Here is a 23655-nt window from a genome sequence, read left to right on the forward strand (position 1 = left end):
GGTCCACTTGATAGTAATATTTGTCTTATTTTTGGTCTCAATCGTTAAGACTATCTAGCCAAATGGATGGACGGTCTGGACATAACAGATACATCACGATGAGACCCACAGAACTTTGCTGACGATACACCAACGTCATGCGAAGACGCGCGCGTACGCTCCTCGAGCTCCGAGTTATACGAACGGTTCAAAGGAGATCAAAGTTACATGGGCTCCATAATGATTTATTTATTATATCCACACCGTTCATCCCATTTTCGAGATTATTTTAGAGCACCAGATAAAAATTGAATCATATCCAAAGCTCAAATAGACCACACTAAAAATAGAAGCGAAATAACGATTTTCATTGTTAAAAGTTGGTAGGTCAACCATAACATTTATTATCCATCTAATCTATTAATAAGGTAAAAAATACATGGATGAAAAGGAAAAACAAATTTCATATTAATCCAAAACTTATGTGACACCAAAAGAGTTTCAATAGTATACGCTCAATCCCCCACTTCTTTTTGCAGTGTGGTTCACTTGATCTTTATATCTGTCTAATGTTTCTCTACGAACTCGAAAAATGGATGGACCGTTTGGATATTACACATAACTTATGATGGGACCCACAGAACTTGCTGACGTCAATACACTAGCTATATAGCTGGTGTGTGGTACACCAGCCAATCCGCTTCGGAAGGACTGCGAGTGCGGACCCTAACCTTTGTTTCTCGTAAGAAAATGTCATTTTCGTAATATTCTAAGCATCCAGGGTCAAATCCGCTACTAGGGCACCTTATTAGGTGAGAGGATTAGCAAATTTTACGAAGAAGCGTTGATAGTGAAAAAACGAGTTGTTGCTGATCGGCCGCGCCGGCTGCGTACGTTAGAAGAGAACCCCACTGTAAACGGAAGAAAAACCAGTTATCGGATTTTCTTTTCTATCTTTAATTGATTCCTGCGATAATAGAATCAGAGTGCGCAAGTTAGCAAAACTATGGCGGGAATGCTAGCCGTAGTGGAGGTGGCCCGAAGGAGAAGGATCCACCATCACCAGATCGACAACACGCGCGAGCCGTCTTTTCTGCGTTCGCATATCGCACCGTCGACGGAGACGGCCATGGACGATACTGCCCTCAAAGCCCGTACAAGGCTCGAAGAAAAGCTCCAAGGCGTTGGTTACAGGTCCATCCTCTCTCCCATCTCTTAATCGTAGCCTTTTATTTTTATCGGTGTTCCGATTATTCGAGGCCGACCGAGATTCGATGCGGGTGAATAGCTATACACTGAAGGATTAGTTTAGACAATGCGTTATCAGTATCACGTCCGTTTGAAACCCGAACCCGACGTGGACCCGTTTTGTGTGGGTAGTTCGGTTCCATGGATCGGACCCGCATCCACACGACGTGGATAGATTTCTCCACGGGACACGACGATGATGTATTGATCCGTTCCAACTCTATAACTCTCGCGCGAGTTGCGTGTTACCTCAGTTACTTTAAATATGTGGGGTCCACCGTGATATCCGTATGAAATCTAGTCCGTTCATCAGTTTCGGAGGTGTATGTCAGAACGTGATTTTAAAAACAAGGTGGATCTAACACTTAAATCAGCCACGCCACGAGAAACAGTGAGGATAGATGAACGTTGAAACCTTCATAAGGCCCAGGCCTTGATCTATATATGCCATCTAATCCATTCATAAGAGGATTATCACCAGGATGTATGAAATAAATAAATATCATCCAGATCTGAAATCTCTATGATTCCCACTAAGGTTTTGATCGTGAGCGTTCAATCCGAACTGTTTGCTGTGGTGTGGCTAACGTTAGTTTTTGACCTGTCTCATTTTTTTTGTCGGCCATGGTGAAACTGATGGACGGAGTGGATGTTACACAGACCATCTTGGTGGGCCCACAGAGCTTTGGGTTACATGCCCTCCTCGCAATCGGGCTTACACCGTTACACGCAACTCGCGCCCACGGCTGCGTAGCCTACGTAAACGAGCACGGGTGGCGGGATCAATTCGGACGGAAGCGGAATCTGTACCAACTCAGTACATTGCAGGGTACTGAGTAAACTCTGTGGGGCCCACCATTGATGCATGTCTTATCCATGCCGTCCATCCCGTTTTTCAGATAATTTTAAAATATGAGTCGTAAAATTGGTGCATAACACTTAAAGTGAACCACACGACATGAAATAGTGGGGATAATGACGTCCACGGTTGAAATCTTCCTAGAGCCCACAATAATGATATTTATATGTCATCTAACCTGCTCACTAGGTCACAAACGCGTGGATGACGGGAAAACACAAATATCAGCTTCATCCAAAACTTCTGTGTGGGCCGCGCGAAGTTTTCAACCTTAGGTGTTCTGCATTGAATATACTTAAATTTTGGGCCCATATCTTTAAATGAGCTTGTAAAACGGATGGACAGCATGGATAAAACATCCACGCTGTCTATCCATTTTGCCAGCCCATTTAGGATTGCATATAGGCGAAGAGGTTGGGTAGAAGACGTGATCAGATCAAGTGTGTTTGTTGCAACCACTTCTCATTATCATAAGCTCAAATCCAGCCGTTGGTATGCTTCTGATCAGGAGAAAATGTGTTTTTAACCCATTATCAATGACACCCAAACATGCCCTTAGCTTACAACTTGCATTTCGCATTCCTCTTATCATATATGCCAGCTCTACTAGCATACTGACCTTGTGTTGCTATCTGAATGGCAGATGGAGTAAAAACCAGCCTAGCAGAGATGGAGAGTCGGACCATGCAGCCGGTACAAGCAAAGCTGGTGTGGGCGTGGTGAGAATGGAAATGGCGATTCATGTGGACAGAAGGAATTCAGAGAAAGTGGTGTGTGCTGTTTGCCTGGATGAGATCCGGGCCAAACAGATGGTGATAAACCTACCATGTTCCCACACCTACCACTCTTATTGCCTTCTCCCATGGCTCAATGTTCATTCACATTGCCCTTATTGTAGGACCCATATTCAATCTTAATTTCTACGCAATGTGTTGGTACTTTTTTCTTTTGATGGGTTGATTTTATTAGTCTACCGTCGTGGTTTCATAGCACCCTCTTCCACCTCACCCTTACGCCTCGCGGCCTATGAGCCGTACATTAGATGGGTCGCACCTTAAATATGATCTGGTGTAAAAATAAGGCCAGTCCAATCATAGTTCTAAAGCTTGGTGGCACGCCTTGGAATAAGGCTGAGTCAACTCGACTCGACAGGATTGTGAGTTTAGTCTACTTGAAACTCAAAAATGGCTGGTGAGTGTGACTCGATTAGGGGTGGCTGTGGGTCAATTAGACTGAACTGTTTTTGAGGTGAGCTCGAGGCAAGCTAAATGGGTAGTGGGGTCAGGTTTAGGCTCAGGCTGGAAATTTGACATGTTTATGTAAAAGGGTTGTGCTTGGGTTGAACCCTACCCGACCCGAGCCACCTTTATAGGTTATCAATAGAGCTGGTTACGGGATGACTCGACTCGGCAAACTCGACTTGTACGACTCATTTAGATCTGACTCGATCCGAATCGAGTGGGTGAGTTGATCCGAATCAAGTTGATTTCATCTAATCCAAACTCAAATTGAGTAAAGTTCGAGTCACCAAGTAACTCGACTTGACCCGTAATCTAACTCGATACTGACCCAACTCGTTCTGAAACTTGACTCATACATATATATTAGAAAAAATTCATATATGACATTTTAGATCTGAGATGCTGTGTAGGTGATGGAGAGGTACAGGTTTTGAGTTGTGACTTCAGCCTGTGGATACCCACCATTGCACTTGACCCGACTCGGTGCTGACTCGACTCGACTCAGTACTTGTCACCAGGTCAGACTCGGTCTAAATTGGTCCAAGCCTGACGTGGATTCGGATCGGGATAGGCATGCCCGACTCGTATCGAGTTGGGTCGAGTTCAGGTCAGGCCTGTTTCAAAACCGGATTAAGTCAGATCAACCCGAAATCGGTCCGGCTCAATGCCCACCTCTCGTTGTTAATGGATTGGTCTTGGGCCTGGAATGTGTTGCCTGATAGATTTCGGGCTAGGTTTAGGCTTCAACAATTGAGCAACTTTAGACTTTATGGCAGATTGAAAGCGCTTTTGCGGAAGTGTGTCTAAACAAGTCCTAAATGCGCAGATTTGTTGGCTTTCACATATTTATTAAAATGAGATGTTGTAGTACTAAGGATGGTTAGAGTCCTCCACACCATGTAGGTAGGGTCAGCAAAAACTTGACCTAACTCGCCAAACTGATTGAACTTAACATGGGATGTCAAGGATTAAGCCGACCCATTTCCAAAATGGATGGGGTTTGGTAGTGTTTTGTCAATATAAAATTAAATAGATTGGGCCTGAGTTTGAACATATCAATAGAATTGAAGAGGCCCATTTAGGAAGAAGCTAACTATTATATATGATAGTGGGTCCTAAATGCTTATGTCTCTCAAACTTTTAAATGAGACATTAGGTAGTGCATATAACTGGGCATGATATCATTACACTAAAAGCATGTTATCAGTGTGTTCTTATTAGACATATTATGCGATAATCGGCCTTAATTGGCACATCATACATAGAGAGCGGGACTCGAACGACAGACCCCACTAGAAACATAGAGGTAAATGTGTTGTGGCCCACGTTAGACTAACACCGACTCCCTATGTAGCTTGCACATCATAAGGCATGGATAAAATAGATATACTAAGGCGGGGTCCACTAGGAATGACCCGAATGGACACCTACATATACAACATGTGTGCCATTAGGTTACTAATCTATTGGGCACATGGCCCACTAATGATATCCTGAAACAAACTGATTATCAATGGCATCACTATAATTACTTTAATAGGACGATCTGCATCGTCTGAACATTGTTGACGTAAACCGACGGTTACAAATCATTATTTAGTCATTGAGATGTGATACTATGCTTGTGGCCCATTTGAGTATTGGGATTTTCATCATTTCAAGCAAAGTATTGCATCAACGTATTTAATACAACCATAGTGTCATACGTACACTTATTAGGGATTTTAAAATTTGATTTAATAATTAATTTCAAACCCCCTACAAATACATCTTGCATTAACTTAGAATTATAGTGATTTTAAATCGAGGTTGCCAAATATAACTAAAGGATCGATTCCAGGAATCCCAAGTCCAAGAGAGCCACAAATACAAGGGATCCCGAATTAAGGGATTCCCAAGTCCATGGGATTCGAAATCTAGGAAATCCCAAGTCCATGGGATTCCAAAATCAAGGAATTCCAAGTCCAATGGGGTTTCCACCGCAACACTTCCCTATGGTGTGGCCCATCTAAGATCTGGATCAATCTGAAACTTAGGACCATGGCCTAACACAGTCTGAAGAAAAGGATGAACGGCGTGGATGGCATAAAAACATTAAGATGGGTCCCACAAGTTGGCCCCATGTGCTGAAAAATGGGCAGTACTCCTTGCCCACTTTTTCCCTAGGGACAGTGTGATTGAAATTCGGATATGCCTGATATTTGGGCTCATGGCATAATATGATTTAACAAAATGGATGACCTAAGTGGATAAGCCGCATACATATGGTGATCCCACGAGTGGGCGACACTCCACACCCACGTTGGGTGTCCGCTCGCCTTGGAAGATTTCAACAGTAGGAGTTTGTTTCCCTCCGTGCGACCCACTCAAGACTCGAATCTGCCTCATTTTTCGGTCCATAGCCCAAAATCACATGGAGAAATAGGTGGACAGTGGATTTAACATATTCATCAAGGTGTGTCTGTGAGTGGGACACCCCTCCCCACCACGTTCGCATGCAGTAACATGAGGGGGTGATACAACCCACTGTCACCTGTAACATGGTCCATATGATGGTTGGATTAGCCTGAATTTTTTGCTCAATGGCTAAAATGAGCATGAAAAATATATGGACGGTGTGGATTTAATAAATACATTACGAGGGTCCCAAGAGTGGAAACCCACCTATGTCTTCCCCATGCAAAGTGTCCATGACGCTGGGCTTATCGGCCCCTTGTACCTTGCAGTGTGGCCCACATTAGGTAAATATTGGCTTCATTTTTGGGCTCAACAGTTTAAATGAGAGGAAGAGTCAGATAGATGGCATGGATTCAACATATACTTCATGATAGGACCCATGATTGGATCCCACATGGTGGGGCATCCAAGGTGAGCACTCTTGTCACGCCCTAGACTCGGTGACCAGACTCACAAGGAACCCGATAGCCGGTTTCGACCGCAACAGCCTCCGTAGCACCTCATTCTCGGCTTCTAGCACAGGTTCTGATCCTAAGATCCTACAAGGAGGATTTTCATAACACTATTCCAAACCAAATCGAGCATACCCAAGATCATAGCAAGTAAATCTCAAAAGATAAACAAGGAACACACTGTAAAATCCACTAAGAATTTAAACTTTTACAGGTACAAGGCTTAAAAGGAAATATATGATATAAAAAGAGGGAAGGAAGGGTCTGCAACTGGTCCTCAGCTCGCGGCAATCCAAATCCATAACTCCTCCGCTACGACGCCGACCTAGGATTTCCTGCATGCATCAATCATGCATAAGCTTATAGAAAGCTTAGAGGATGGTGAAGGTGTGTGACAATAGTGCAGAGGAGAAAATAGGGAATGCATAAAGGAAACATGATCAATACTAATGCCGTTAGCCTACCGAGGCTAAGCTATAATGCAAGGAATTGTACCAAGGCTATGTAATGCAATAAGGTTTAAATAGCCGATGCCAATGCAAATGCGAAGTAATGCCAGTGTTCATATCCAGTCCATATATCCAATACAGTTCTATCATAAGGAATATCACCGGGGTCTAATATACTGTAGGATGACTTTCGCTCTCTAAGACTGCACAGTCAAATGAGCGTAAGAGACCACACTACCTACCTGTGAACAATCAATCACCAGCAAGGCTTGACGGTAGCGGACCCATTCACGAGCTGGTCAGACTCAGCCTAGCAATGCCCCCTCACTCAGGTGAATGAGGCCACATCCCATCTCAACCGACTTCACGAGGGTGGGAGATGCGGCCTAACGGTGTAAGGCATTCAGGCGCTCATGTTTTCCACCCGGTCACGGCGTTGATGCGTCTTCTCGGTACCTTGAAGGTTTAGGGGCTTTCACCTAGGGGCATCCTATGCACCCAAAATGCTCGAATAGTATTTTCGGTATCCATAAACGACCACCCACGATGTATCAGTGGAGACATCGATCCTGATGAAGTAAGGGCAAATAATATCCATGAAATGTAATACCAAATGCATGAGTCGCGCATACCAATCATGCATTAGCTCCGAGCACTCAACGTGTATAAGAGGGGAAACTTCATCCTTCTGGAAAACTATCACATCTGCCCAATGACCACACAAAATGCAATCAAATCACGCAATGATGCACATGGGTCATGAGGATGAACTAGGTCCGCCATACGACGATGGTGTCGTAGTATATGCCACCTTTCCAAGGAGGGACTAAGTCTATGTACTTAGACAAATTCTCTGAGGAGTCATCCTCTAATGGGGGCCCAATAGTTTGAGGTAGCCCACAAGGCTAAGGAGAATAATAACATGGGCCTAAATAGATGAACGATCCTAGCAAGGGTCTATGATGGGCCTTTAATTAACCACTCATAAAAACCCATGGGCCCACCTTAGCGCCACCAATGTGGACATCCAACCACAACTAGTCCCCAAGAGGTGGTCCATCTCTAATCAATCGCGGATTAAGGCCCAAGGCCTATTCCAATACATGGGTCTAGTGAGCAACACACATAACTTAACCCATAAGCAATATCATGGGCCCATACGTAAGGTTTGAGCCCAAACATAAGGGTCATTAGTCCACATATTGTGGTGGACCTAGTGGGTAGCCCATTACTCCAACCACATGTGCAATTCTCATGTGTAAGTCAAGTGAGTTGGGCCTACAACCAGGCCCAAGTATAAAGTTGATTTGGTGGGCGACCAAGGGCCCAACCACTTGTGAAATCTGCCCCATAAACTCAATACAATAATATTGTAAAAATGGCTCAAGGGTCCAAAGGGCCTACCTAAAAAGTTCCAGCCCTTTTGGGCCTAAGGAGTCCAACAACTAGTTACATTTATGGACTCATTAAAAACTCCAACTATGGTGGGCCTGAAAGATGCACTAATTAAGCCTAAGAATTAGGGGATTTAAAGCATGATTTATTCCTTCTAAGTACTCACAATGTGGTGGGCCCCACTCCTCAAAATTTCAGCCCAAAGGCCAAGCATTATTATAACATATTGCTGGATAATTTTTTTTTTATAACCCAACAGGTTTATGGCCCTGTTGGAGCCCAGAAAATGGTCCATTTGATTAGGACATCAGTCCAAGTGGTACAGCCATCAAGTCAGAGGGCCCCACCACATAGGATCACATCACATTACTCAGGAAAATAGGTGGGCCACACTGCTGGACCAAAGTCCAGCAGGCAGTCCACATGGGGCGTCCCACATGGGCCTGGGCATCCTAATGGGCCGGATACCCAGCCCATGTACTAGCTAAAAGGTAGTCCCCACCTTGGGTAACCCACGCTAAGGTGGGCCATACTCAAGTTGGCCACACAATGGATGGCTATGGGATAAAACACACATCATGGTGGGTCACAGGCTGGGGTGGACGGCTAGCCCATGCTGGACGTCCCAACCATGGGCGTCCAGCCATGTGGGCCGGTCCATCCCTCGCCATAAATTGCACAGTGGCCCGTTGGTCTTGAAAATTGGTAGGTGGGTCCTAGCATGGTTAGGACAGTTCCAAGTAAAATTTTAGATTTTTCGGAGCTTGGAATCTATTTTTATGATTTAATAGAAAACTATCTGTCCAGAAATCTAGTTATAGCAGAATTCTGGCTGTCCCTGCTTTGACCACCCAATGGGGTGGGCCCAAGGTCTCTAAAAATTGGAGAAAATTAATCTCAACCTCCCCACATATGTATACTACAAGGTAGGGTCCACAAAAGTGGCCCACCAATACGAAAACTATTTTATATTTTAAGATTTCCAAACTGAAATGTTGCTGGACAGTTCAGAAAATCTGGATTGTCCATCCCACTTGGGTCACTCCTTTGAGACCTCAATCAAGGTCAGATGAAGCTGAAATTTGGGGGACATCTATGTGGGGTCCTCACCTTCAAAAAAAATTATATTTGAGGGGTAGGAAAGGTCCCCCAATAAGTTCCAAAATCTGGTCCAAAAACAACCAGAAACTGTCTAGATGATTTTTAGATAGCAACATATACATGGAATAAACTAAGTATATGAGCCAAATTAAAAGGAAATTACCCCATAAAATTGGTGCTATAGTCCACCTTCGTGGGCCCCACAAATATCCAGGCCATATCCCTACCCCAAAAATCTGTTGCATGCATTATATGTGGGGCAAAAGGGGCACCAACATCCCTAGTGTGGACTGCAATGGAAATCTACTATGTTTGGACGGTCTAAATATTACAAGGCCTCTAAGTGGGCCACACACCTCAGAAATCAGATAATGAGGATAGGGAAAAGAAGAAAAGAAAAGAAAGAAATCAAGATCCAGCCACAAGAGAGGGTCTCCGCCACCGTTGAGGCCCTCCCTTCATCACAACATTTACATCTTCCACTATATTCATTTACAAGGTACATCATAGGCATGCATGCAATAAAAATTCAAATCTAATGTGGAGATGCCATCCCCGCCAGGGTCTAGGGTCTAGATGACCCCACAAGAATATGAATTAAAAGAAAAAAGCCATGATGGGGTCCATGGAGAATGGCCCCATCCATGGAATCATGCATGTAAGGAAGATGGGCAATAGAACTCATCCATGGAGACTTGGGGACCTCCACCATCATTTGGTGGGCCCCACAAGTTCCTTAAAGAGGAAATGAAGATGTCTAAGAAAGGAAGAAAGGAATCCTAAGCTAAAGAACACTCACCTCAAGGATCTTCACCAAACTTCTACCAATGGACTCTCTATACTTCAAGCTTCCAAGATCTAAGGTTGAAATTGAAGGTGGATGGTTAGATGAGGGGATTTTAGAGGAAAAAGGGGCTGAAAAATGGGGAGTAAGGTGGGACGTCCAAGGGTAGAGAGGGAGATGGAGAGATGAGGAGAAGAGAGGAAGAGAGAGGAATGAGATGCATTTGCTAGCAAGAAAGAAAGTTTTATTTAAAGTGATAATTACATTTGTTAGAAAAGAGGGATATGATGGTCTCTCTCTCTCTCTCTCTCCCTCTTCCTAGAGAAGAGAAATTTCAGAAAAATTCAGATTGGGAAAGAGTGAAAAAGGCACTTTTGCATGGGGTAGAGAAAAAGGAGCTCTCTTGATAAGAAAACTCATCATCACTAGCTAGCTAGGTAGGGGCTAGCAACCTAGTCTAAGCTACCTACCCTAATGATGGCTAGGGAGATGAAATCTATGCTTAGGAGTTTGTACCAAATCCTAGGTGGGCCCCACAATCACGATCAACGGCCTAAATTATGCACGGCCTACATCTCATGATCTACAACTCGGATTGCTGCATGAACGCGGCGTTAGAACAGCGGCGACGATGCGGTCGCTATGACATTAAATTCAGGTCAATTCGAGTCAGGTCTACGTGACTGTACTTGGAGATGACCGCAAACATTATCCGAAGGTTGTAGGTCGTTGGGATTCGACCAGTAGGACCGCGTGACTTAAAGAAACAGCGAGCACACTTGGGTTAGGGTCTTACAACGCTGGTGGGCAGCAACGTCAGGATACATGTGGAGTGGTGAATATAGAGGTAATTATAGATGGTGGTGCATTTATATGTTTTACGTGTTGGTATCTGAAGATTGACGGTGGCACATGCGAGGAATTTAGACTGTTACACACGTAATACATTTGAAACATGTAATACATAAAAAGATGATAGGTTTTTCAAACATGAAAATGTCCATTCTCTTTATTCTTTATTTTTGGTTGAATGAATTGTGAGTTTTGATACTTGTATTGTGAGGTTTTACAAGGTGGGCCATCAAGTAATCTAAGAAAAAATTGACTTTTGAGGACACACGAGAAAGAATAGAAGTCATTCTAACATAGTGGATTGCTGTGTTTTGTAGCCATGGTTTTAAGACCCAGTGAGTTTGACTCGTCTGAGTTGACTCAGACTCGGTCGAGATGCTTATCTCAACACCAAGAGTCAGTTTGAGTTGCCGAGTCTTTTCAACATGTTCCTAGCTATCTGTGCCAGATAAAATTAGAAAGATCTCCTTCATTGGTCAATGAGAAAAGACCAATCCAATGGTTTTTCTATTCTAGCCGTCCAATTTTAGACAACCGAAGGAAGGAATATGATCACTCTAATTACCCACGAATATCAACATATCAGCTACTTGATTAATGCTACATAATACAACTAAGATTAGCATATGAGCATAGATCCAAATTACAGCTAAGATTACTAGTTACTTGATTAACACTACGGATTACACTATTGAATGTAAATAACATGAAAAAAGTAAATGATTACACCGAGAAATGTAATTGACTTACAGAAATATAGAGTGATTACACTAAGGAATGTAAATGATGGTAAATGAAAGATATAATGGGTTTGATTGGGTTGGTACGAGACAAATTTTTTTGCTGAATTCATTTGCTATTTATAGCCTTAATCTGGCCATCTAAATATTTCCCACGTTCTGACGGTTGCTGCAACCATTTCACAAGTCTTAACTCTTCTTGCCTATAATCCTGTCATATGTTCTGTAACTGCTTTTATACTCCAGCTGTATTATTATAAAATCTTCTTCATATATTCTCAAAGATCGGTGACCATGAAATAAATGGTTAGGAAAGGAAAGACCAGAACAATACACTTCCAAATGAAAAAAAAAAGGGGGGGTATTCAACGGCTAGGATCTTCCATCATGGAGTTAGCCCGTTTAACATTTGGGCTGGACCCGGGCTGTATCTAAGAGCAATCAGCAGGACCAGGCCCACATGGGGTTTCATGGGCTGGCTCAAGTTTGTTTGTTTAAGCCCATGAAATGCCCAGACTAGGTCGAGCCCAGTATTTACTATGTGGGCCAGGCTTGTGCCGGACCTTGGCGCGTCCCAACCGTTGAAAGCCCCTAATCATGAGGTCCCGAATCTCCTGATACATCGCAGCCGTGAATAGTGTCCTGATGCATTCCTTCCGTACAATGCAGGAGGTTTGAGGATTTGGTGATCCAGACATTGATTGGGTGGCCCCACCGTGGATCCTGTGTCCACTACTTTCCAGGTGGGATGATTCTATCTTTCCCACCAACAACTATTATTTTATCCCATTGAATTATTGCTAGCTAAGCACTGATTTCTAGGACCCTGATCAAGGGTCAGAATTCGTCTAACTTGAGAATGATTTTATGGGTGATCCATCTATTGCAAGCTCCTCAAGATTAACGTTGTGGATCCCAAACCATGGGCCCTAAAAATAGGCTTATGGTTGAGGGATCTGAACCATCCATCCAATCGACCCCTCTTTGATGGCCCATCAAATATCATTTCCCAGAATGAAAAATCCCAACCATTCAATTGGTGGCCATGAAACAAACCATCGGGAAAGAAAATACCACAACAATCGAACATCCAGATGAAAAAAGGAAAGGAATTCAATGGTTAGGATATATACATTCAAACGGTAAATAGTCTCCTGATGCATCGGTGATCCAGACAGTTGATACGGTGGGTCCCACGTTGGATCGAGTATTCTCAATGCTTTCCAGAGTGGATGATTCTAGCTGTCCCATCTGTAACTATTATTTTATTAGATTTCACTATTGTTAGCTAACCGTTGATTTAGGACACTGGTGCAAGGGTAAGAATCATCTATCCCGAGAAAGATTTTTGGTATCACCTATCCGTTGCAAGTTGGTCAATATTAACGGTGTAGATCGCCGAACCATGGTCGTGCATGAACAAAGCAATGTTTGAACGGCGGTCATCACTCTCCCCACTGTTTCATGTGGTGGGGAGCTCCATTTGGATCTGCCTTAATTTTTATCCAATGACTTAAAATGATATCTATAAATGGAATCTTGATCCGAAGATCAAGCTGGTTAAAATCTAATTAGACCACATTATTAAATACTGCATTTAATACAGCAATGATTCGACCAATCATGATGTAGGAAATTAATATTTTCTACGCTTATGATAAGCAAAGGATCCGAATTTCTCCGAATGAACAGACGGTGTGGATACAGCACACACGTCGGGGTAAGTCCCACCGTCAACAGAACTTAGTGACGTCACTTCAGCCAACTTGATCTGTCAGTAGTTTTTCCGGAAGCGGATTTGCTGGTGTACCTCACACCAGCTGTGGTGTATTGACGTCAGCGAGTTCTGTGGGTCTGATCATAAGATATGTGTTATATCCAAACCGTCCATCCATTTGACTAGCATGTCTTAAGACTTGAGACGAAAAATAAGACAGATGTAACTATCAATTGGACCACACTGCAAAAAGCAGTGGGGGATTCAACGTCTACCATTGAAACTCTTTTTGAGGTCATCGAAATTTTGAAACAATATGAATTTGTTTTTCCTTTTCATTCAAGTCTTTGTGACCTTACTGACAGATTGGATGTAAAATAAACGCTATGGTGGGCCCTACGAATTGTTGAACGGTAAGAATCATTATCTCTGCTGCTATTTGTTGTGTGGTCGAGTTGATCTTGTATATGATTCATTTTTTGGATAGTAATCTAAAATGATTTCGAAAAATGGATGAACGGTGTGGATATAATAAACACATCATCTTTGGGCCATGTAACTTTAATCTCCTTTGAACCGTTCGTACAACCCCGAGCTCGAGCTGCGTCAGCGCTCGTCTTCGCACGACACGTACCTACCGCAGCTATATAGCTAGTGTGTGGTACACCAGCCAATCCGCTTCCAGTTTATCCACGTTCAAAATTATAATTAAAAAAAAAAAACGCGGATTGCGTTCGTCCGCTCCGCGTTCTCAGAAATCCACTATAATCGAATGGGATTCGGGATCATTTCAGCGGTCAAATTCAAAGAGAAACCGTCTGATACTCCGGCGTAGTGTAATATATGATACACGTGCACTTATAAATTACTAAGGAAGTGCATTCTTGGTGCAGAATTAATTTAATCTAAACCATCCAAATTATAGATAAAATTTTAGATATATCATAAAGTGAAAATTACTTCTATCTATAAATTCTGATCATTTATTGGATGGTTAAAATGAAAATTACACACTGATGTTTATTTCAAAAAACAAGTGTCCATGAATCAGATGATAGTAAATTCTCATCGATTTTTGTTTTGAAATTTTATTTAGAAAAATCTGTCGCACAATTTAGTCAGTTTAATTTGGGTTGATATATGCCGCGTGTACTACTTTTAAGTGCATGCGTATCAAGCGTTATACTCAGCCAGAATATTTAGATAAAGTGTTGATTCCAACAAAAATAGTATGCGATTTGCGCGAGTAAGATTTCAAAGAGACCACCAGCAGCAGTGTCTACGTGGCAGATTTGATAGAGATCTGGACCATTCTTCAGGTGGTCCCACTTTTAAACGCCCTAAATGGAGCATCAACCTGGTAGACGCCTCATGATTATATATGATGATGAGTGAACCTTGATCATAAGGGTGGAATATTTACACTGGGGCCATGCAATGAGTGGTCAGGATCTCTTATATTCACTGAACTTAATATCCTGTGCTGCGAAAGGTGATATTTATCTACACTCGCGCGAATCGCTTCAACGTTTCCCGTTACCTTGTGCCCTCCATTTGCGAGGCAAGCTCCTGGAAATTTACTCACGTGACGGTAGGTCGGGCTAAGGAAGCTTCCACGCTTTTTTCAGTTACGAAAGAACATCTGCTTTCTCAATTAACTTCGAAACTGCCACCGAAACCGCTTTTACCTCCTGCTGTTTTTCATTGGTGGTAAATAAAAAATTACCGTAGCATCTTCGGCTTTTCGTGGACGACACGTTAGTGTGTGTTACGCTGACCGCATGGGGCCCACCTTTGATGAATGTGTTATGCATCTATGCCGTCCATTCGTTGTTCAAGCAGATCCAATTCTCAACCGGACCATACCACCAGGAGTTTTGGTGATTGACCATTTAAAGCTTATATTAGGAGAAAAAAGTTTTGGATATAGCTAATTAATCGTTACATTTTCCCTTCATCGTCTCTTTTATGTTATCAATAGGTTGGATGGTAAATACACGCATCGAACACTAGGTGGGCCTTAGGTAGTTTTTAGTGGTGGACATTCAATCACCAGGTTTTCATGTGGTGTGGTCCAACTGAGATTTGGATCTTCCCATTTTTTGGGACCACGTCGTAAATGATACGTAAAAATGGATGGGCGTGGATATATAACAGATTCATCAAGGTGGACCCCACGGTGAGTGCATGGCTTAAATTGAGTCAATCCAACTACATACTTATTTTGTTTTTTTTTTATTTTTCCTTTTCTTTTACCAGTGAGACCTTTATGTGTTTTGGTACGTGTTTAGGGTCAAGCCTGCCCATTAAAACCAAAAACAACTAGCCCCTATACTTTGTTTGTTTTTAACTGTGCTATTTTACTCATTTAAGATCATGGTCTTATGACTTGTGACTCGTAAGTTACCGACTTGTTGAATTATGAGTTTTGCAACTATCACAAGTCAAAGGAAGGTTGAAATAAGGTATAACATTGCCCCCACATCATCTCGCCTTTGGTTGAAAAGGTGAAAGCGATATTGGTTCATCATTTAGTGGAATAAATGCGACAGCTCAACTAAGTAAAAACATCAAAATTGGTCATATTGATTGAACTCTGTTATCTTCCTCGAAAAACATTAAATTTGGTTATCTTGGTTAAACTCGAACATTTTAATCGAAAAACATTGAATTCGGCCATTTCGGTCGAATTCAACCATCTTGGTCGAACTCGACTATCTTAATCGAAAAACATCAAATTCGGCCGCTTTGGTTGAACTCAACTATCTTCGTCGAAAAATATTAAATTCGACTGTATTTGTCGAAATCGACTATCTTGAAAAAAAAAAAAAAAAAATCAAATTCGACCACCTCAATTGAACTTGGCCATCTTAGTCGAAAAATATCAAAGTCGGTCGTCTTAGTCGAACTCGGTCATCTTAGTAAAAACACATCAAAGTCGGTGGTCTTGGTCGAGTTTGGCCATTTTGGTCGAAAATCATCACAGTCGATCATATTGGTCGAACTTGACCATCATGTTCGAAAACATCAAATTTAATCGCAGCAATAGAGACTGTTGGTCGATTTATTTTGAATAAGAATTATAGTAGACTGGAGTAGTAGTACGGCTAAGAACTTGGCCTGCTACTTCTTGGACCAGTTGCATGATTCAGTCACGATCAAGATGTTGTGGTTTCAGTCATATCTAGTTTTGTCTTCCATGATATGGTAGATTTCTTGGAAATGGTTGCTCACAGATATACTTCGATTTCTTTCTTTAAGAACAAGGTTTCTGACCTCCTATTTCGGTCGAGTAAACTCAATAGCATAAAAGCATTCCATATCTCCTAGACTGTAACCGAATGAATATTACATTGTGGGGGAGGTGTGGGTGGAACTGTCGCCAAGTTTCCCACCAAGCTAACATCAACATTTGATTGAGGCATTGTTAGCGCTCTTTCAGCAATGATAGCCATCAGCTTGTTTAAGTGCCCAATCAGATTGGTCATCCACCTGTTGAAAGTTTAATATTGAATTTGTGATTGCTTGACTTGATATCGCGTTTGATCAAGAAGACCCTAAATCTCACTTTGCATATTGCGCATCACGACTGATATAATCTCAAGAGGATGAGTCCGAGATGTAGATGCTCTGTTCAAGTTTGAAGAATTGGGTGTCAGATTCAACAACTACTCTAGTGCTAGTTGTGCCTGTAATTCCTTTAATTTGGTACCTTAAATAGGTATCATTTGCATCATTACCACGGTGCGATCATCTACAATCTTTTTCTGAGTCATCTCGTGACCAAATATTAATTTGGCCACTTTTCTGGCATAATTTCAACTTAGTCGAATTTGTGCGCATGGTTTTGAGAATGCACACCAAAGTAGCATCACCTCATCATTAGTAATTAAGATATAAAAGTCACCTGTGGGACTAGCATAGGTATACAACAATTAGATCAGAATTGATCTATACCTTGTAGATAATTTGGTCTTGCATCATGTTGGCTTTGTTCATATAATGTGAATAATCAAGCATTTTTCATCTACATAATCATCACACAATATCTATCCAATCAATAAATGATTCATCCATTTTGCAATATATACGCTTACATGATCTGACTAGGTACGAAGCTAATGTCGTAGATCTCTATGAGATATCATCATGGTCATTTCTTAAATCAGAGTGGAGGTACATCTCATATGTGCATCTATCTCAATATGTACAACTTTTGTTTTTGCATACGCATATAAAAACTTATACCGTATAAGAAGGGGACCAAGCCTTTAATCAACGAATATTGACCATACCTCAATAAGGATCAATCCAAATGTCTATATGCATACATTATCAAGAAGCAATTACATCAATAAACATAAATTCAAATGTTGAAAAACTCAATATAATTCAATTAATAACTATATACACGTGTTAACAATGACTAGTGAACTTCACAAAGTCTAAAATGAAAATCTTCCTATGCCTATCTAAATTTTTCATTGGGTTTGGTCCACTCCACACCAGTAGTTGCTCCAAAGTAATATGATCTCGGACATCTATTTTATAAGCAATTGATTGAAATACAATTAAATCAAAATCATTCTCAACAAATTCATATGAAATTGATATAAAAAATTTTAAGCATTTGATTATAAAAAAGGTTACATGGTCGTCCATATACAAACCTAATCACCTATATTATCAATAGCTTGAAATGATCCAATTAGAAGTTTCTATTAATTAGAATCCACCCAACAAAATAAGACCCATTATAAAATGGGTTTGGGTCATTGGAAGATAAACCACATTAACAAGAGATGTGAATTCAATAGAATCGAGAAATGATGAGGACAATGGACATGATTATGGTCCCACCACGATATATTTATTTTATATCCATATCATTCATTCAATTTTGTCGTATCATTTTAGAGCATGAGTTCAACCAATTGATTAGATCCCACGAGCCTAAATAAAGGAAAACACAAATATCAGCTCGATCAAAACATTTACGCTACCAATAAAAGATTTTACGACGGGCATTCAATGATCATTGTTTTCTGGATCGTGGTTCACTTGAAATCTTAACATTTTAGGCTCGTGCTGTAAAATGCATTCAATGGTCATTGTTTCCTGTAACGTGGTTCACTGGAAATCTTAACTTTTTAGGCTCGTGCTGTAAAATGACAAGGGAAACAAATGAACCGTGTGTGTGTGTATATATATATATATTATTGGGTCCACATATTCCCTTGCGCCCGACGTTTTACGCCCGCTGAATATTCTGAGAAATGATTCAGTGCAGCCAACTCCATGGAGCTTCCATGCAACGCGCCTTCCACCGTACAAGTGATTGAGAAGATGACGAATCAGAACGCTTATCTAGTGATCTTTCTGTGGATGGTCCAATTTTGAAAGAAAATCATACCAATCAGATATACATCCATTTTAAGGTCATTAAATTAACGGTAAAAAATTAGTGAACGTTTTCAGCACTCTAGGTAGTAAAAGATAAGATGTTCTGACAGTAAAGTCTTCACAATTTGGGCCATCCACAGTGGGTTACACTAGATGGACGGCACCGATCGATCATCTCTCCTACTACAGCCATTGACGAAGGTAGGTTGTATGCGGTTTAGATGGAGACCGTTCCACTGAATCACTTCCCGTACAAGCTCATTCTCACGGGTACAATTCTCGTTCGTCGAAAGTTCTCGGGATATTTTGGGATTTTTAATTTTTAATCGCGATAATATCAGGAAATTCTTGCTTAAAATAAAATATCAAAATATTTATTATAAATTAATAAATGAATATCAAAATATTTGTTATAAATTGATAAATGATTTTGAAATTTAAAATATTGGGTAAAAGGTGAATATAGTTAAATATTTAGACATTTATCTTGAAAAAATCGTGAGAAAATAAAACCACAAGACATTGAAAATATCGAGATCCGTGATATTTCCGTGATATTTCGCAATTGTCTTAAACATTAGGGGTAGACAAGGACTGCGGGCCCTAACCTTTGTTTCTAGTAAGCAAACGGCATTTTCGTAATATTCTTAGCATCCAGGGTTAAATCCGCTACTAGCGCACCTTATTAGGTGAGAGGGAAGCTCATTTTTGGAAGAAACATTGATCGTAAAAAAACGCCTTGTTGCTAATCGGCCGCGCCAGCTGCATACGTTAGAAGAGAACCCCACTGTAAACGGAAGGAAAACCAGTTATCGGATTTTCTTTTCTATCTTTAATTGATTCCCGTGAGAAGAGAATCAGGGTGCGCAAGTTAGCAAAACGATGGCGGGAATGCTACCCGGAGTGGAGGTGGCCCGAAAGAGAAGGATCCACCATCACCGTCTCCACGACACGCGCGAGCCTTGTTTTCTGCGCTCACGTATCGCACCGTCGACAGCGACGGCCATGGACGAAACTGCCCTCAAAGCCCGTACAAGGCTCGAAGAAAAGCTCCGAGGCATTGGTTACAGGTCCATCCTCTCTCCCATCTCTTAATCGTAGCCTTTTATTTTGTCTTTTTTCTTTTTTAATTATCTGTGCATAGACTGATTACGATCCGACGGTTACGATTATTCGGGGCCGACCGAGATTCGGGTGAATAGCTATACACTGAAGGATAAGTTTAGACGATGCATTACGAGTCCGTTTGAAACCCGAACCCGACGTGGACCCGTTTTGTGTGGGTAGTTCGGTCCAATTGATCGGACCCGCCTCCACACGACGTGGATACAGAAGACGAGACGGGGCGCGATGATGTATTGATCCGTTCCAACTCTGTAACTCTCGCGCGAGTTGCGTGTAACTACTGTTACTTTAAATATGTGGGGCCCACCATGATATCCGTATGAAATCTAGTCCGTTCATCAGTTTCGTGGGGTGATGTCAGTACGTGATCTTAAAAATGAGGTGGATCTAAAACTTAAATCAGCCACGCCACGAGAAACAGTGGGGATGGAACTACTGACCGTTGAAACCTTCATAAGGCCCACCTTGATCTATATATGCCATCCAATCCATTCATAAGGGGATTCTCACCAGGATGTACGGAATAAACAAATATCATCTAGATCTGAAACCTCTATGGGTTTTGATGGTGAGCGTTCAATCCCAACTATTTCCAGTGGTGTGACTCACGTTAGTTTTGGATCTGCCTCATTTTTGTTCGGCCATAGTGAAACTGATGGACGGAGTGATGTCACACAGACATCTCGGTGGGCCGACAGAGCTTTGGGTTACATGCCCTCATGTGGCCGGGCTTACACGCAACTCGCGCCCACGGCAGCGTAGCGTACGGTAAACTTTGTGGGCCCCACCGTGGATGCATGTCCTATCCATGCCGTCCATCCGTTTTTTTAGATAATTTTTTTATCGTGAGCCCAAAATTGGAGCATAACACCTCAAGCGAACCACACGACAGGAAATAGTGGGGATAATGACGTCCACCGTTGAAATCTTCCTAGGGCCTACAGTGATGATGTTTATATGTCATCCAACCTGCTCACTATGTCAAAAACGCGTGGATGACGGGAAAACACAAATATCAGGTTCATCGAAAACTTCTGTGGCCCCCACGAAGTTCTCAATCTTAGGTGTTCAATTCACACTGTTTCCTGTGGTGTGGTCCACTTGAGCATTGAATATTCTTCAATTTTGGGCCCATATACTAAAATGAGCTGGTAAAATAGATGGACGGAATGGATAAAAAAATCCATGCCGTCTATCTATTTTGCTAGCTCATCTAAGATTACAGATAGTGGTTGGGTAGAAGAGGTGATCAGATGAAGCGCTACTGGTGCGTTTGGTTGCAACAACTTCCAACTTCTCATTTCTCAGAAAAGCTGTTGTCTCCCTTTCTTGTAAAATGAGTTAATAAGGAGGTCGGAATTGACCATCTATCATACATATGTTCATATGTTTCATGTATTTGAAAATCCAAACTGATTATCAAATTCATCATCACAGAGAGCCCATTCTGCTGAAATTTCAAGCGAATTGGACACTTGAGTGGACCACAATCTTACCAAGCTGGCAATGATCATAAGCTCAAATCCAGCCGTTAGTATGCTTCTGATCAGGAGAAAATGTGTTTATAACCCATTATCAATGACACCCAAACACGCCCTTAGCTTACAAATTGCATTTCGTATTACACTTATCATTTATGCCAGCTCTACTACTAGCATACTGACCTTGCATTGCAATCTTAATGGCAGATGGAGTAAAAACCAGCCTAGCAAAGATGAAGAGTCGGACCATAAAGCCGGTGCAAGCAAAGCTGGTGTGGGCGTGGTGAGAATGGAAATGGCGATTCATGTGGAGAGAAGGAATTCAGAGAAAGTCGTGTGTGCGGTTTGCCTAGATGAGATCCGGGCCAGACAGATGGTGATAAACCTACCATGTTCCCACACCTACCACTCTCATTGCCTTCTACCATGGCTCAATGTTCATTCACATTGCCCTTACTGTAGGACCAATGTTCAATCTTGATATTTCCTTAATGTGGTAGTCCATTTCTTTTTTTTTTGGGTTGATTTTGTTAGTCGACCATCGAGGTTTCATGGCACCCTTACGCATTGTGGGCTATGAGCCGTACATTAGACGGGGCGCGCCTCACAGATGACCTGGTGTAAAAATTAAGGCCAGTCCAATCATAGTTCTAAAGCTTGGTGGCACGCCTTGAAGTAAGGCTGAGTCAACTCGACTCGACAGGATTGTGAGTTGAGTCTACTTGAAACTCAAAACTCGCTGGTGAATTTGACTCGATTAGGGGTGGCAACGGGTCGAGTGGGCCTGTTGGTCAATTAGACTGACATGTTTTTGAGGTGGGCTTGAGGCAAGCTAAATGGGTGGTGGGGTTAGGGTCTGGCTGGAAATTTGACCTGTTTATATAAATGGGTTGTGCTTGGGTTGAACCCTACCCGACCCAAGCCACCTTTATAGGTTAACAATAAAGTTGGTTACGGGATGACTCGACTTGGCAAACTCGACTTGTACGACTCAGTTAGATCTGAATCTATTCCAACCAAGTGGGTGAGTCGATCCGAATTGAGTTGACTTCGTCCGATCCGAACTCAAACTAAATCGAGTTCAAGTCACCCGGTAACTCGACTTGACCCGTAATCCAACTCGGTACTGACCCAGATCGATCTGAAACTTGACTCATATATATATATATATGAAAAAACTCATATATGACGTTTCAGATCTGAGATGTTGTGTAGGTGATGGAGAGCTATAGGTTTGAGTTGTGATTTCAGCCTGTGGATACCCACTGCACTCGACCTGACTCGGTGCGAACTCGATTCGACTTGATACTTGTCACTAGGTTGGACTCCGTCTGAATTGGTCTAGGCCTGACGTGGACTCGGATCGAGTCAAGCATGCTAGACTCATACCGAGTCGGGTCGAGTTCAGGTCAAGGCCTATTTCAAAATCGAATCAAGTCGGATCAGCCCAACCCCAACTCGGTTCTGCTCGATGCCCACCTCTAGTTATCAAATGGTTAGTCTTGGGCCTAGAATGTGTTGCCTAATTAGATTTCGGGCTAGGTTTGGGCTTCAGCAATTGAGACCAACTTCAATCCTATATTATCAGTCTAAGTCATTTTAGAAGTTAAGGCCCATTTACAGCTTGTCCTAAAAGAGTTACATTAGATGTTAAACCCATCTTAAGAGTTACATTAGATGTTAAACCCATCTTAAAACGTAACTTTAGACTTTATGGCCAATTGAAAGTACTTTTGCAGAAGTGTGTCTAAACATACGTAACTTTAGACTTTATGGCCGATTGAAAGCACTTTTGCAGAAGTGTGTCTAAACATACATAACTTTAGACTTTATGGCCGATTGAAAGCACTTTTGCAGAAGTGTGTCTAAACATGTCCTAAATGCATAGGATTTGTTGGCTTTCATATATTTATTAAAATGAGATGTTGCAGTACGGAGGATGATTAGAGTCCTCCACACCATGTAGGGAGGGTCAGCAAAAACTTGACCCGACCTATCAAACTGATTGAACTCAACATGGGATGTTACGGATTAGGCTGACCCATTTCCAAAATGGATGGGTTTGGTAGTGTTTTGTCAATATAAAATTAAATAAATTGGGCTTGAGTTTGATTAGCCTGACCCGACATATTAAAAGAATTGAAGAGGCCCATTTAGGAAGAAGCTAACTATTATATATGATAGTTGGTCCTAAATGTTAATGTCTCTCAAACTTATATGATAGTTGGTCCTAAATGCTAATGTCTCTTAAACTTTTAAACGAGACGTTAGGTAGTGCAACTCGGTTATCGTGTCAATAAGATTTTGATACCCAAATACCTAAAATGCAATATATATATATATATATATATATATAAGATTTCACCACAATG

The 23655-nt window shown here is 41.7% G+C and overlaps 2 protein-coding genes across 2 annotated transcripts; both read left to right on the forward strand.

Moving 5' to 3' along the window:
* Positions 1–819: 819 nt before the first annotated feature.
* LOC131250174 (E3 ubiquitin-protein ligase SIRP1-like) lies at positions 820–3075 on the forward strand. Its single transcript, XM_058250785.1, has 2 exons — positions 820–1173; positions 2730–3075. Exons 1-2 carry the CDS (start codon positions 986–988, stop codon positions 3001–3003), a joined length of 462 nt encoding a protein of 153 aa, XP_058106768.1. The 5' UTR covers positions 820–985; the 3' UTR covers positions 3004–3075.
* Positions 3076–19420: 16345 nt separating this feature from the next.
* LOC131249388 (E3 ubiquitin-protein ligase SGR9, amyloplastic-like) lies at positions 19421–21795 on the forward strand. The gene is made up of 2 exons (XM_058250139.1): positions 19421–19747; positions 21491–21795. Exons 1-2 carry the CDS (start codon positions 19560–19562, stop codon positions 21762–21764), a joined length of 462 nt encoding a protein of 153 aa, XP_058106122.1. The 5' UTR covers positions 19421–19559; the 3' UTR covers positions 21765–21795.
* Positions 21796–23655: the final 1860 nt, after the last annotated feature.

The sequence above is a fragment of the Magnolia sinica genome, chromosome 6, assembly GCF_029962835.1.
Source record: "Magnolia sinica isolate HGM2019 chromosome 6, MsV1, whole genome shotgun sequence".
In the NCBI taxonomy this organism is placed as follows: domain Eukaryota; kingdom Viridiplantae; phylum Streptophyta; class Magnoliopsida; order Magnoliales; family Magnoliaceae; genus Magnolia; species Magnolia sinica.